Here is a 13,409-nt window from a genome sequence, read left to right as displayed (position 1 = left end):
ATAAATGACCAATAATATATACATATATATATAGACACACACACATACATACAATTGCAAACCCTAAACGGTAGATAATATCAGTTGTGTTGTTTTGGATTAAAAATTCAAAAGTTTAAAGTTTAGAGAGACATGGTTAAAACCTAAGTTGAAGTAAGTTGTATAGTTTAACCTAATTTAAATGCACAGTTTCATTTTATATCCTCTATATAATTTTATAGATCCACTCAATGAATAAAAGATGTTACATTAAGAACAAAGATATGTTGATTAATTTGACATATCCCCAAATAATTACCCTCTAAGTTTGTCCCTCTTATTTATTTATTTATTCTTTTTGGACTTGTTTAATTATCTCAAGTGTGTTGAATAAAAGATAGAGATGTTGAATTTGTGAGTGGAGAGGGTGATTTTGTTGATCAATTTAAATACCCTAATTTTGGCTCTGACCTATATTGACCAACCCACCACATGGTGGTTTCCCAGTGAACTTCACAATTTTTTTGTCAAAATTCCTACACCAACATCTTTTTCCTTTTCCTTTTTTCTTAAAAAGTGTTGTAAAGTTCCTTTCAAAATCTAGTGGATTCTTTTTTCCACTTTGTTTCTAGAAAATTCATGTGTGTTTGTCTAGATGTTGTGGTTATAGTAATAAAGAGAGATGCAAAAACAATGCAAGAGGTTATATGTGATGAAGGTTTATTGTTATTTTTCCTCATATTTTGGATGTAATAGTAATAGTTGATATGCATTAACAAAGGATTTGGATATGTATCATTCCATTATTCTATTTATATATATATGAAATTGAGAAGACTAATGGAAAGAACATCTTTGTAATACCAAATAGGGTATATATAAGAATTTTTTCTTTGTTTTCATAGGACATATATTCAAATATTTGAATCCAATTCCTAAGTAATTTGGGCTATAAGCCCATACTATTCACATTGCATAGTAACACTTTTAAATAATCGTAAATATATATTCTATTGTGAATTCTACTAATAATAGATTTTGAAAGTTTATATCTAAATTTTTATATACTTAAGAATCATTTACATTGTATTATATCTCTTGATATTTTGGGTTTGGTTCTTATATATAGTTCTTCTATATCTAAGACTTATGATTTTTTATAATGTAAATAGAGAGTAAATATATAATTTAACATTTTTTAAATCTATATTTATATCACTAGAAAAAATATTATTCATTAGCTTAAAGATCATTACATTTCTTTAGACAAGAAAAAAATTCAATAACTACAATACTAGATGATCATTAAATAACAATAAAACTTTAAACTACACAGATTAATCCCCACAGACACTTCTCAAAATAATTCTTACACAATGGAAGAATATCTAAAGAAACAAAAACATCTCAAATCCTACGTGGAAAAAAGTTAATGATAATATAACCAGAAAAAAAAAAAATCAAGAGATGAAATCTAGAGAGTCAAAGGGGAAATTCTGGTCAAAATCAATATTGTCAAGCGAGAAATCCCACTCCCCAATGCAAATCGGCGAATTTGTCACTGAAGTTGTCGCCGAAATTATCTCTGTCACCGCCGATTGCTCCGACGACTGAACCCTCTGTAGTCCACCGTCGTAGCCGCTCCAATCCCAGGCCGTGTCCGAGGCCGGCGACGACACTGCTGCTGCAGTCAAGCCCTCGCCGGGAATAAAAGTCGGGTCCATTATCGGCTCGTAGGAAAATGAAAATGGTGGGAAAACTTGGTTGAAATCCTCCGTTTTGAGATTAAAATTGTTATCTCCGAAATCAAACCAAATTTCAGAATTGGGGTTTTGGTGAATTTGATTTGTTTCTTCGTAAATTTGATTTTGAGATGAAATGGAGGAAGTCGATCCCAAATTAGAGGATTGGTTACATGTGTGTCTTCCTCTGTATGTTACCTCGAAGATATTTGGATCATTGTCGGATTTTTGAACTTGTTTTGTCGCCAAACATCCTCGGACGTTTCTATGTGTGCATCGATAATAACATCTACAATCAAAAAAGAAAAGAAAATTTCAAAAGATTAGAGACTTTTTCAAATGAAAGCATTTAATTATCCAATTTTTGAACATATAATTTATTAATGCAACTTGTGTAGTTGATATGGTTAATTGATTTGTTTATTGTATAAAGAAAACACATGTGAAAAGAATAATTTAATGATGTCTTTTCTAAGCCAATTAAATTAATTAATTAATATGTGAATTTCATGTGCTCCACTTGCAACTTTAGATTTGTTGACTATTCTTCATCCCAATTGAATCAAGTCGTTGACTATTCTTCAAACATGTGGAATTAAATGGTTAATCAGTAACTAAATATTCTAATTAATTCATTATATTAAAAATTAAAAAGAATTGATGAGATGGAATCTCACCTTGGGAAATTAGCACCATGGATATCTTTTTGGCCATATTTTCTCCAACTATAACCATCATTGAGAGGGCCTTCAGGAGCAGTTCCATTGCAAACCTTGATTTCCTCGGTCCATCTAGGAAGCAATTTTCTGCCAAAAATTAATCCAATTAATTAAATATATAATCTCCAGATAATGTAATTATTAATTATGAATTTAATTGAAGAAGAAGAAGAAAAAAAAAAAGTTACCTCTTTTTCAACACATCTCTGCTTCTACTGATCTTCCTCTTTTTCTTAGCGGATGATTCATCCACTTCTTCTCCTTCTTCTTCTTGTTCTTCTTCTCCTTCTTCTTGTGCATCCAACAAAGCAATTTGGTGGGTTTTTGAATTAGAAGAATTGGAATTGAGAAGCAAAAGTGCTTTCTCGAAAGAAGATTGAATCATTTCAGTCAAGAAAAGGCAAGCTTGTTCGGGGGATGAAGAAGGATGAAAATGAGTTCTGAGTTGAAGGGCGAGTTCCTTCCCTTGAGTCAACTCGGAGATCAAACTGTTGTGTTCCATAAGTTCCATTGTTAACCAATCCCAAAGAAGAAATGGCAGCGACGGTGGTGGTGACAGTCCCGTAGTTGGGATGACCCAAAACCTCAAAAGATGGAAAAACAGTAATAATAATAATAATAATAAGATTTAGGTAGGATAATATGGTCATTCAAAAAAAGAGCAAAAGGGAGTGTTATATATGGATGAAACTAAAATGAATAATAATAAGAAACCAAATGAGGAAAAGGGGAAAAAAAAAAGGTTGAAGCTTTGAGAGAGAACTGGGAGTTGGGTTTGAAGAGAAAGATGGGAAGTGAGGAGTTATATTTAAAGGGGTCATAAAATTAAATTGAAAGAAGAAGACGTGTAAAAAGGGCTGCGGAAAATAAAAGTGTTTTTATTATTATTATTATTATTATTATTATTATTAAATTTAAAAAGGGAAACCGAGTAGGAAATGAATTGTAAAAGAAAAAGAAAAGAGAAAAAAGAAATGTTTTGGGGGTAAAATAGAGGAAATTGTTGACCAATTCAAAAGGGATCAAAATTTTGTACGTCTTATGGGTTTTTTTAATTATTATGATGATATGACGTGGAAGGGAAGGAAGAACGCGTAAAGAGAGTTTGAAACTTTGATATATATATATATATATATATGTATGTATGTATATCCTAATCTTATTTTATATTCGTTAAGAGAGAGAGAGAGAGAGAGAGAGAGAGAGAGAGAGAGAGTAGAGAGAGAGAGAGAGAGAGAGAGAGAGAGAGAGAGAGAGAGAGAGAGAGAGAGTAGAGAGTGAGAGTGAGGTCATGTAGTGAAGTAAGATTGGAACCCATTGATTACGTCCACACATCATGTGGACCTTTTCACATACACTCCACTCATTCATTCATTCATTCATTCATTCACACTCCAATTCAATTCGCATCTGACTTCTTCAAAAATCTTATCAATATTATATTGTGTATATAGTTTTTATGTATTCCTTACTATTTTAATTTTGGTTGGCCCCTTTAGTAATTATTTCTAATTAAATTCTATGTAAAAAGAATACAAAGTTTTTTACCCTTTTTTTTACAATATTGATTAAAAATAGACCATAACCCCCAAAAAAAGAAATTGAGAGGTGGGGAAGTGTTTAGAAATTTAAAACAAAAATTCAATCGGTTACCGTATAAAGTCTTAGATTAAAATTTAACATGTTTGAAAGTACAATGACAAAGGTCGTAAATATTCGCAAACACATAAATTAGTTAAATATGTTATTTGAAGAAAATGACCCAATTTTACGGCATAATAGATATGTATAGCATCGAATCAAGTGATCTTCACACCCACATTTGACTTTGAGGTGATCAACAATGATATGCAACACTTCAACGTCTCACTACTATACCAATGTTGTATTAGCAAAAACTACATAATCTACATATATATATATATATATATATATATATATATATATATATTATTTTTTACGTGGTCAAATACACTTTGCAACGTCTTTTTGACTTGACAATTCCAACGAAACGTTTAGGTTAATTTTCAAGTCCATGAGTTAATTAACCATGTGTTAGTATTATATGATTTAAATTTATAATACTAATCTTTAGTTTTAAGGTTTATTTAAGCAATAATTGAAAATCATTTTTCTTCTCTACTTCATGTGATACACTTTAGTATAAAGTCTTAGGCTAATTTTAAAATTCAAGTGAGGGAGTTTGAATTACTATAAATTTAATATTTTTTATAACAATCTAACATGTCAATTTGGGGGGGTTTGTAATGTGTATATATATAATATAACATATCATATATTGTATATAATTATAAACCGTGTGGGCTGACACTATTTATCATCTTCCTGTCTCCCATCTCCCAACATTACTAAATATATATATATATTATAATTGATGATATATTTCAATTCTCTTTTTTCGAAATTTACATATAATATCATACCAATTCTAGGGATTCTTTCTATATAACATTTTCAATATTTTCATTTTTCCCTTTTTAGATGTCCTTCTAACTTTGATTAATTACAACTTAAATGACAGCTATTAGTATAACTTCACACCCATAACTTGATTTTAAACTAAAATACTTCCATAATCTTCTTTTCTCAAAAGTTATTATATGGCCATATTTTTACACAAAAAGGGTCTTAGTTGGTTTCGAAAATTTTTGTGTGGATAAGTTTTAAACGGATAATTTTAGTGCCGGTTTGTTTTATGGTTTGATGCAAGACCTATATGGAATGAACATCAAAACTACAAAACGTTTGTTTTGCAACAATAATGTAAGACGTTCATATATATCTAAGATATTGTACAAGAATACCTATTGAAACATAGGCTTTTAATATTTCGATAGATTTTTACCCTTCCTTTTAATTTTTTTTTCTCACATATACCACTCTTTTTTTCTTTACATTATATAATTAAAACCATTATCATGGATTTAATCACACATAATGACCATATTTTTAAAAGGTTTCAAAATTAGGGCAAAAGTGTGTTTCACTAAAATGGGTCACTCAAATCCCAATCATATCTATATATATACACGTAAAAAGAACCCAAATGAGGAAAAGGGAAAAAGCTTCAAACTTATAGATGTAGATGGAAACTGTGTGGAATTTGGTTAGAATTGATGATAAAAATGAAGGAGAGAAGAATTAAAATGTAGCAATAATTGTGGAGAAATATAATATGTATATATATATATATATATGGTTTAGGGTTTAGAGATGGGATTGATGATGGTGTGGAATTTAGGGGAAGAAGAAGAAGAAAGAACGCGGAAACAGAGTTGAAAATTCAAGAATCCTTCTCTTTATTTATTAATTAACAAAAAAAAAAAAAAGAATAGTTAATAATAAAAGTAGAGAGAGTGACGTCATTATTTATGGTGACGTAAGATGGAAACCCTTTGGTTACGTCCATACATTATTTTAAAATTTATCTTCAATTAACAAGAAGATAAAGCAAAAGAAAAACAAAACACCAAAAAATATACATATATATACTAATTCATTTCAAACTCATACAATTGTAAAAAAGTTTCAACTCTAATGGAAATTTCTCTACAAGTTAATTTTATTTAATCAGGGAAGAGGGGTTAGAATATATATATATATGCTAATTAAGATTGATTTGAGGAGGAAATAAAGAAAATGACAGTAACATAGTAACATAGTAAGATGTCAATTTTGATCTTTTTGGATGTGTAATAATGTATTCTTAAACCCCTTCTAGCTTTGAATATTAACATATATATTTACAACTTAGAAAACAAATTAAGAGTCATTAGAGCTGAAAGGCTAAGTTAATTATTGTATTAATTAATGACCGTTTGCTTTTGGTTTGTTAGGTTATTATAGAAAAGGACACAAAAAGAGACGTATTAGGGATTAGGGCGATGATCAATGTTTGTGTTTACATATACATACATACATATATATATATATATATATATATATATATATATATATATATATATATATATATATATATATGTTGTTTGATTTCGATAATTAATATATATAATTCCAACTCAATTTTTTTGTGGACTATAATATGGTCAAGAGATTTGAATTCCATCTTCAATTTTTTCTACTTAAATTTTCTTTTCAAATTTGGACCAATGAATTAATCATCATTTAAAACTTTGACTATTTGACATTTAGGGTTTTGATTTTCTCCATCTTACCTTTTAATTACATGCCTTATATTGCAACTCTACAACAATTCCCCAATCCTTATAATTTATTTCACATTAATCTGATTAATTTTAATTTATTAAACTTTTTCCATCTAAACTCCTCATCCCTTTCGCCTCTTATTTTGAAAATATTTCATTTCATTTTATATTTATTACATAAAATTATCGTTGAGTTAAGTGTAGGAATGAAGGATTGAAATTAATTCGATCTCCATGGTAGAATGTAATGTGAATTATCGATATGGAAAGTTCATTTTCACTTCATAAGCTAAAGTTGAGAAGGATATACTTCCGAACTTCCACGAAAACTTCATAAACTAAACCAAAAGTATTATTATTTTAACTTTTTTTTTTCTTCTATTTGCTCTGATGTATTTATGGATTTTTTTTCAACATTAAACTCAAGGAAGAAGACTCCAACGTAACTCAAGTAGTTGTGCCCAATAACCTGACTCTCCAAGAAAAAGACACTCAATCTTTTTTATGAATGGTTCCAGTAGTTTTGAAAATTTCAAAGCTTGAAAAAGAAAATGATGGCCCAACTTGAAGTTAGACAGAAACCGTGTTTTTTCTACACTTACCACTTGAATAGGTTCAAAACTATCAATTCCTAGTGATTCATTCATACACCTGTTCCCTATTTTGGTTTGTTTTAGTGAAGGTGAAAGTGTATGAGTTTTTGGATTTTGATTAGGAAAATCCATTCTTCATTAGAAGAGATTGAGGTCAAAGTTGAGAGACACTCACCGAATAACACTACAATTTCATTGACTTGTGATGGGAAAAGCAAAGCAAAGCAAAGCAGCATACTTTTTGGTGAATACTATAATAAGAGCACTGACTCAGTCTGTCATCTACACCTTCTTTCAACACTAAAAAATATGGAGCTCAACCATAATTACTCACTAATATAGCCTCTGCAATTCCCAGCTAAATTATTATGGAATTACGGCTGCGATGGTGTAGGAGACGTCGGAGGCCTGAAATCTGGATACTGCAACCAGAAATAAAAACATGGAGATTTAGAGTTACTATATATATATATATATATATATATATATATATATCATGAATGTCATTGAAACACAACATGGCTTGAGGTATTGTCTAAGAAGCTCACATACTTTAGTTTGGCTAGAGTGTCCGTGTCGGAGACTTATTAGTGTAATAGATGTGTTGAAGACTAATTGTACAAAGTCAAAATAGGATCAATATTTGGTAGACGTGCATTAAACATTCTTACACATACTAAGTCAACATATAGATGACAAAAATAATAAAATTTGAGAGTGAAATGTATCAAACTAATTGTTTAAGCATAGAAATAAATAAACTCATTGACTTTGAGTTTCCCAGTTTAAAAATGGTATATATTCTTTTAGAAAAATGTATATTTTAATAAATGCGTTCTTGTTGTGTTTGTGTCCTAAATTTTTAAAAGTTGACTTGTTTTCATGTCGGTGTCATGTCATATTTGTGTCTTGTATTTGTATTTGTGGTTCTTAGAGTACTGCCAAGTGCTAGAGGTGGAACTATAAGGGGGTGTTTGACTAAGGAGTTCGTAGGCCCAAAACTTAAACATCAATTTTATGTCTTATTAACTCTATCCATTGTTAGCTCTAGAAATTCATAGCTTCATTCCTTGTTCTAAAGGCTCCCTAAATGTTGTCCTTTTTTTAAGCACTTCACGTAGATGGCTATATGAACCAAGCTGTTTCAGGCAGTTGACAAGTTTCTCCGCTTTTATGGGATGCAATCTACAACTAGAAGCTTGGGAAGAAAAAAGCAAAGAAAATAAAAACCAATGGATGTGAGAATTACAGAAGGATATGGAGAAAGCGGCCTTGAGATTTTGGGCAGTGATTCTGCCTTTACTTCTTGTTTAGCAACCGAATTTGTCTCGGGAGCAGGCTCCACAACAGCTTCTGCTTTCTGTACGGTGTCACTGGACGTTGCAACCTCCACAGCTGCCTCTGCTGGTGCAGGTAGCGCCTTCTCAGTGGCAGGTAAAGGTAATATAGCCTTTCCAATGTCCTGAAATTCATACATGGTTTGATTGGAAAACAGATGAGATCGTGAGATTGTAACTGTAGCAGCAATATTGAAATTTAGATGTATGTAGATTGAAGTAATGAACTTAAGAAACTTAAGTTTCAAGTACCTTCAACTCGTCGACAAGATCTTGTGGGGCCACCTTTGTATTAAAGAACTCATCAACTTCTTGTAATGTTTTCTTCCGATCCTATTTTCAATGGATATTGTGGTCAAGTATACCTCAGTAACCAATTCCAATGTCACATAACGAAATGGCAGTGAGGTTATAGGACAATGTATTATCGTCTGAAAAAAATCTGAATAAAAGAACAACGTCCCACAAGAGGTAGACAATATAAAGTAGATGATCTCAAAAAATGAATAGGCTACATAGCCATCACATTATAACATTCATCATGTGATGTGCAGTCTTGAATTATGTGTTCAATGAGTAATTTTAATGGTTAACAACCCTAGGATGCACCATCTTGGAAAATTTTGACTGCCAAATGACTAGTTCTTGTTTTTTTTTGTAAAGGATTGACATCCTCTTTCAAAGTCATATTAGTGGTGAAAACAGAATTAGGATACAAACATTCAATTCACCTCGGCATATAGAAGTTTCCTGCTCACAAACTGAATGATTGCAGCTGAACCCAGAAGTTGGAGAACTGTTTCCATCTGTCGAAAGAAGTAATCTATGGCTTATTATTATTGATTAACTTGTTGAAATTTCATAGGCAAAAGATATGGACCAACCTCAGTAAAAGCCAATAAACCTATTCCAGTAGCTGCTGCAGCAACAGCAGTAGCAACAGCAGGCAGACCTTCAGAATCCTCCTACACATAAATTTCAATCAAAAATTTGTTCATTTCATTCTTTTTATATCACTTTTGAGCAAGGAAGATGAAAATATTATCTAGATAGGGAATATATTTACTACAAAAATCATGTTTTTCATTGTAATCTAGACAATGCAATATGATATTATCAGAAAAGAATCATGGCTGCTTCTATGTGTATATACATTTCTCCACCTAAATGTGCTGTTTAGAGACATGAGAGATTCAAAATAATGGAATCTTATTGTTTCCTATAGATTTAAGCAATGTTATGCAAAGGAAAAAGGAGCAAGTAGATATATTGAAATAGAAATGCATACACCGAATGCACCAGCAATGGCATCTGTTAGACTGCCAAGACTCAAACTTGGCTTAGGTGTTAACCATGGTAGTCCACTATTCTGCACAAGACATAGATCCAAGTGAGAACCTCCTATAATATACTGAAAGATGTCCTTGAATGAAAACATGAAGACTAAGAAAAATGGTGATAACCGTCCATCCACGAGGTCCTTCTGCACCATCTTTAATAGCAAAAGCAGCTTTGAATCCATTCACAGTTACCAACTCTGCAACGAGTTCAGAGCTCCCATCATATCTGTCTTCCAACAAGATTTAGACAGATCATTTTCATACATTAACTTACAGAGTAACTATGATTCTAGACTACCACTTGGTTTCAATCATATATAAATCACAAAAGAAGCTTAGATTTAGTAAAAGTAGTTCATTGACATACTTCTTGTTTTCGCTAACCAAATGACATATTTCGCTATCTGTTTATTGATCCGTGTGAAATAAAAGAACGATTCTTATCTTCAAATTAGTGATATAGCTTGATGGAATCTATTAGACCTGTCATTGTTTTTTGAGTTAACACCCATCACAAGGCAATACATTATTGGCAGTTTAAATAGTAAACTCTAACAAATCACAGAACAAGGCTCTAAAATTTAAACTAAGTTAACAAATGCAAAGTCTTACTTGTCTAAAATGAACAATGTGGTATTTTGTGGCTCCTTGAACTTTAAACCAAGCTTCTTTAAGAAACCTGGCTTATCTTCACCTTTGTAAGCAATGGACACAGGTTTTTTACCCAAACCCTTAAGATCAGGAGCACCAACTTTCCTTATTTCAACTGGCGATCTAATATCAAGTAGCTGAGCATTAGAATCCTCACTCAATTTCGCATAAGCACTTTTAGCAGATTCAACACCCCATGGTTTAGATTTTCCTTGAAAAAGAGAGAAAATCAAAGGGAGAGCCAAAATAGAAACACCGCCAACAACAATTCCAGGATTCTCTGTTCCAAAATTTACAATCCCATCAAGAATCCCATTTAAATCTAAATCCCCAGATGAAGAAGTGGTCATAGATTGTTGGAGAGCCTCATCATAAGTAAGAGCTCCAGAAACCCCAGCATTGAATGCTGAAGATAACAAAAGTAAACTTCCTTGTAAGCTTCTTGATAAGCAAAACCCTTGTGGGACTGATAAATTTGTGTTTAAACTACCAAAATTTGGGAGCTTGAAGGAGGAAGAAGATGGGATTGGGGAGATTTTTTTGGGTTCTCTTTTTCTGTCGGAAAGAACAGCCAAGGGGCTTAAACTTGCTGCATTGAGGGCCTCCATGGCAACTTTCTGAAGCTCAGAAAATTGATTAAAGAGCTTCAACAACCATAACAAGTAAAGGGTTTAGGCCAAATTTGGCTGTTTTTTTTTTTTTTTTTTTTTTTGGTGGGGGATATGATTGAATGGAGGGGATGACAAGGCTTAGCTTGAGGGGTCTTAACAGAGTGCTGAGGTGGAATGGTTTGATGATCTGCAACCAATGAGAAGATGACATGTAGCAAGATGAATTTTGTGGTAAAGAGATGTGTTTGTGTGGCTGAGAATTAGAGTAGAAAGATGTGATTTTCTCTAATCCCATTGGAACTTATGTAGAAGTTTCAGTACAGTAGTACTACTACACCACGAACTTTCTCATAGAATGTTGTAGTACCGTATTCAAATTGAATGGTTAGTTTTTAGTAAGATGAAATTGAATAATGAATCAATCTAATGTGTTTAGAAGATTCAAGTGTTTGTTTGTTGTATCGGTATTTTTTCTTCCTCTGCTTTTTGAAACAGTCAAATTTCAAGAACAAAATGGAAAGTTTTGACTGGAATTCTAAGAACAGGTTTGAAGGTATTTACAAAACAAAGAAATTGAAGGGTGTTTCATTAGAGTATTTAAACTTTCCCTGTTTTTTCCCCTTATGTTTAAACTCTGTTTCAACCACTTAAAAATTGTAGCAGATTTATGTTCACAATCAGTATCGCGTTATCTGTTGAAACAAGTGGTAGCAGAAGAATAGTGGGAAATTGCCAAAAATAACTTAAAAAAGGAGGGTTAAATGACTTTTGGGATAGTTTTTGAAAATAAAGGGTTTTAGGACAATTTAGGTGTGAATGTACAAAAATGTCCTTCATTAAATTTCTCTTTCCCTTTCCTTTCTCTTCCACGTAAAAACTTTCAGCTTTGGCTTTCCCTTCTCTTTCGCGTACAGTTGTTTCTCTTTCCCTTCTCTTTCGCGTAGAACACCCAAGTAAAAAAAAAAAATCGTCTTTTGTTGGCTTTTGAAATTTCCCGCTCTATTCCTACACTCTACTCTTCGAAGATACTTCGATCGTTCATCACTTGCCGTTCATTGGTCCTCCATTGCATTTCGTTGCTTCTCCTTTTCGAACCATTAAATCAACTTTGAGTCTTTTCTCTTATTTCAGTGAGTTTTATCTCTAACCCATTTTTAATTTATTTGCTGTAAATGTTTGGTTTAGGTATTTGTTGTGAGTTTCATCCATCTGGTTTAGGCTTTTTTGGAATCGACTTATTTGCTGGAAATTAGTAAGTCTCTTAGACCTTCATGGTTTATCTCGCACGTATCTCGCACGTATCTCGCACACATCTCGCACATTCCAAACTTCCACTATTTATTTCGAAATGAAATTGGTACCCCTGCTAATCCATTTGGAGTGATTCTATTGATGTTTAGTAAGTCTCTTAGGCCCTCATGGTTTATCTCGCACGTATCTCGCACACATCTCGCACATTCCAAACTTTCACTATTTATTTCGAAATGAAATTGGTACCCCTGCTAATCCATTTGGAGTGATTCTATTGATGTTTAGTAAGTCTCTTAGGCCTTCATGGTTTATCTCGCATGTATCTCGAGCGTATCTCGCACACATCTCGCACATTCCAAACTTTCACTATTTATTTCAAAATGAAATTGGTACCCCTGTTAATCCATTTGGAGTGATTCTATTGATGTTTGTTAAGTCTCTTAGGCCCTCGTGGTTTATCTCACATGTATCTCGCACCTTCCAAACTTTCACTATTTATTTTAACTTTCACCATGCTGTTATGACATGTTTAGTCAGTCTCTTATGCAATTATTATTTCATTTGTTCCTTTTTGTTCAGGCTTCAATTATGACATCGACATCGACTGATGGACCCGCGTACAAGATTAATCCTTCTCATCCTTGGCCAGTTATCATTGTCGACTCCATTCCACTACAACGAAATAATAGTGATTGTGGCGTATTCACCATTAAGTATTTTGAGTACATAGCTGCTGGTTTTGATTTAGATACATTATGTCAAGAAAACATGTCCTACTTTAGAAAACAATTGGCATTTCGATTATGGACCAACACTCCTATGTATTGAACTTTGTTGCGAGATTTGTAGGAGTTGTATATCATGTATGTTGCAAAATATGTATCGATTCTTCTCTATAATGCACAAGTATAGATGCTATATAAATTAGAATAAACGTAATTTATGAATGGTCAATTGATGACATTCAAATATCATATTTGTTTGCAAAACTACTTGTAG

General features: G+C 32.1%; 2 protein-coding genes across 3 annotated transcripts; both read right to left on the bottom strand.

The window, feature by feature from the left end:
* Positions 1-1,257: 1,257 nt before the first annotated feature.
* On the bottom strand, positions 1,258-3,223 carry LOC103483201 (probable WRKY transcription factor 46). The gene is made up of 3 exons (XM_008439693.3): positions 2,629-3,223; positions 2,399-2,527; positions 1,258-2,010 (listed from the first exon to the last, which is right to left on the bottom strand). Exons 1-3 carry the CDS (start codon positions 2,949-2,951, stop codon positions 1,440-1,442), a joined length of 1,023 nt encoding a protein of 340 aa, XP_008437915.2. The 5' UTR covers positions 2,952-3,223; the 3' UTR covers positions 1,258-1,439.
* Positions 3,224-7,380: 4,157 nt separating this feature from the next.
* On the bottom strand, positions 7,381-11,431 carry LOC103483198 (rhodanese-like domain-containing protein 4, chloroplastic). Of its 2 annotated transcripts, XM_008439690.3 has the most exons (8): positions 10,510-11,431; positions 10,021-10,123; positions 9,846-9,926; positions 9,442-9,522; positions 9,289-9,363; positions 8,810-8,890; positions 8,470-8,682; positions 7,381-7,642 (listed from the first exon to the last, which is right to left on the bottom strand). In XM_008439690.3, exons 1-8 carry the CDS (start codon positions 11,154-11,156, stop codon positions 7,595-7,597), a joined length of 1,329 nt encoding a protein of 442 aa, XP_008437912.1. In that variant the 5' UTR covers positions 11,157-11,431; the 3' UTR covers positions 7,381-7,594. The 2 variants fall into 2 exon arrangements, with proteins under 2 accessions (XP_008437912.1, XP_050941817.1); XM_051085860.1 differs by having other exon boundaries at positions 7,381-8,682; positions 10,510-11,291.
* Positions 11,432-13,409: the final 1,978 nt, after the last annotated feature.

The sequence above is a fragment of the Cucumis melo genome, chromosome 6, assembly GCF_025177605.1.
Source record: "Cucumis melo cultivar AY chromosome 6, USDA_Cmelo_AY_1.0, whole genome shotgun sequence".
In the NCBI taxonomy this organism is placed as follows: Eukaryota; Viridiplantae; Streptophyta; class Magnoliopsida; order Cucurbitales; family Cucurbitaceae; genus Cucumis; species Cucumis melo.
The sequence above is the reverse complement of the archived record's forward strand: the minus strand, read 5'-3'. Positions and strand labels throughout refer to the sequence as shown.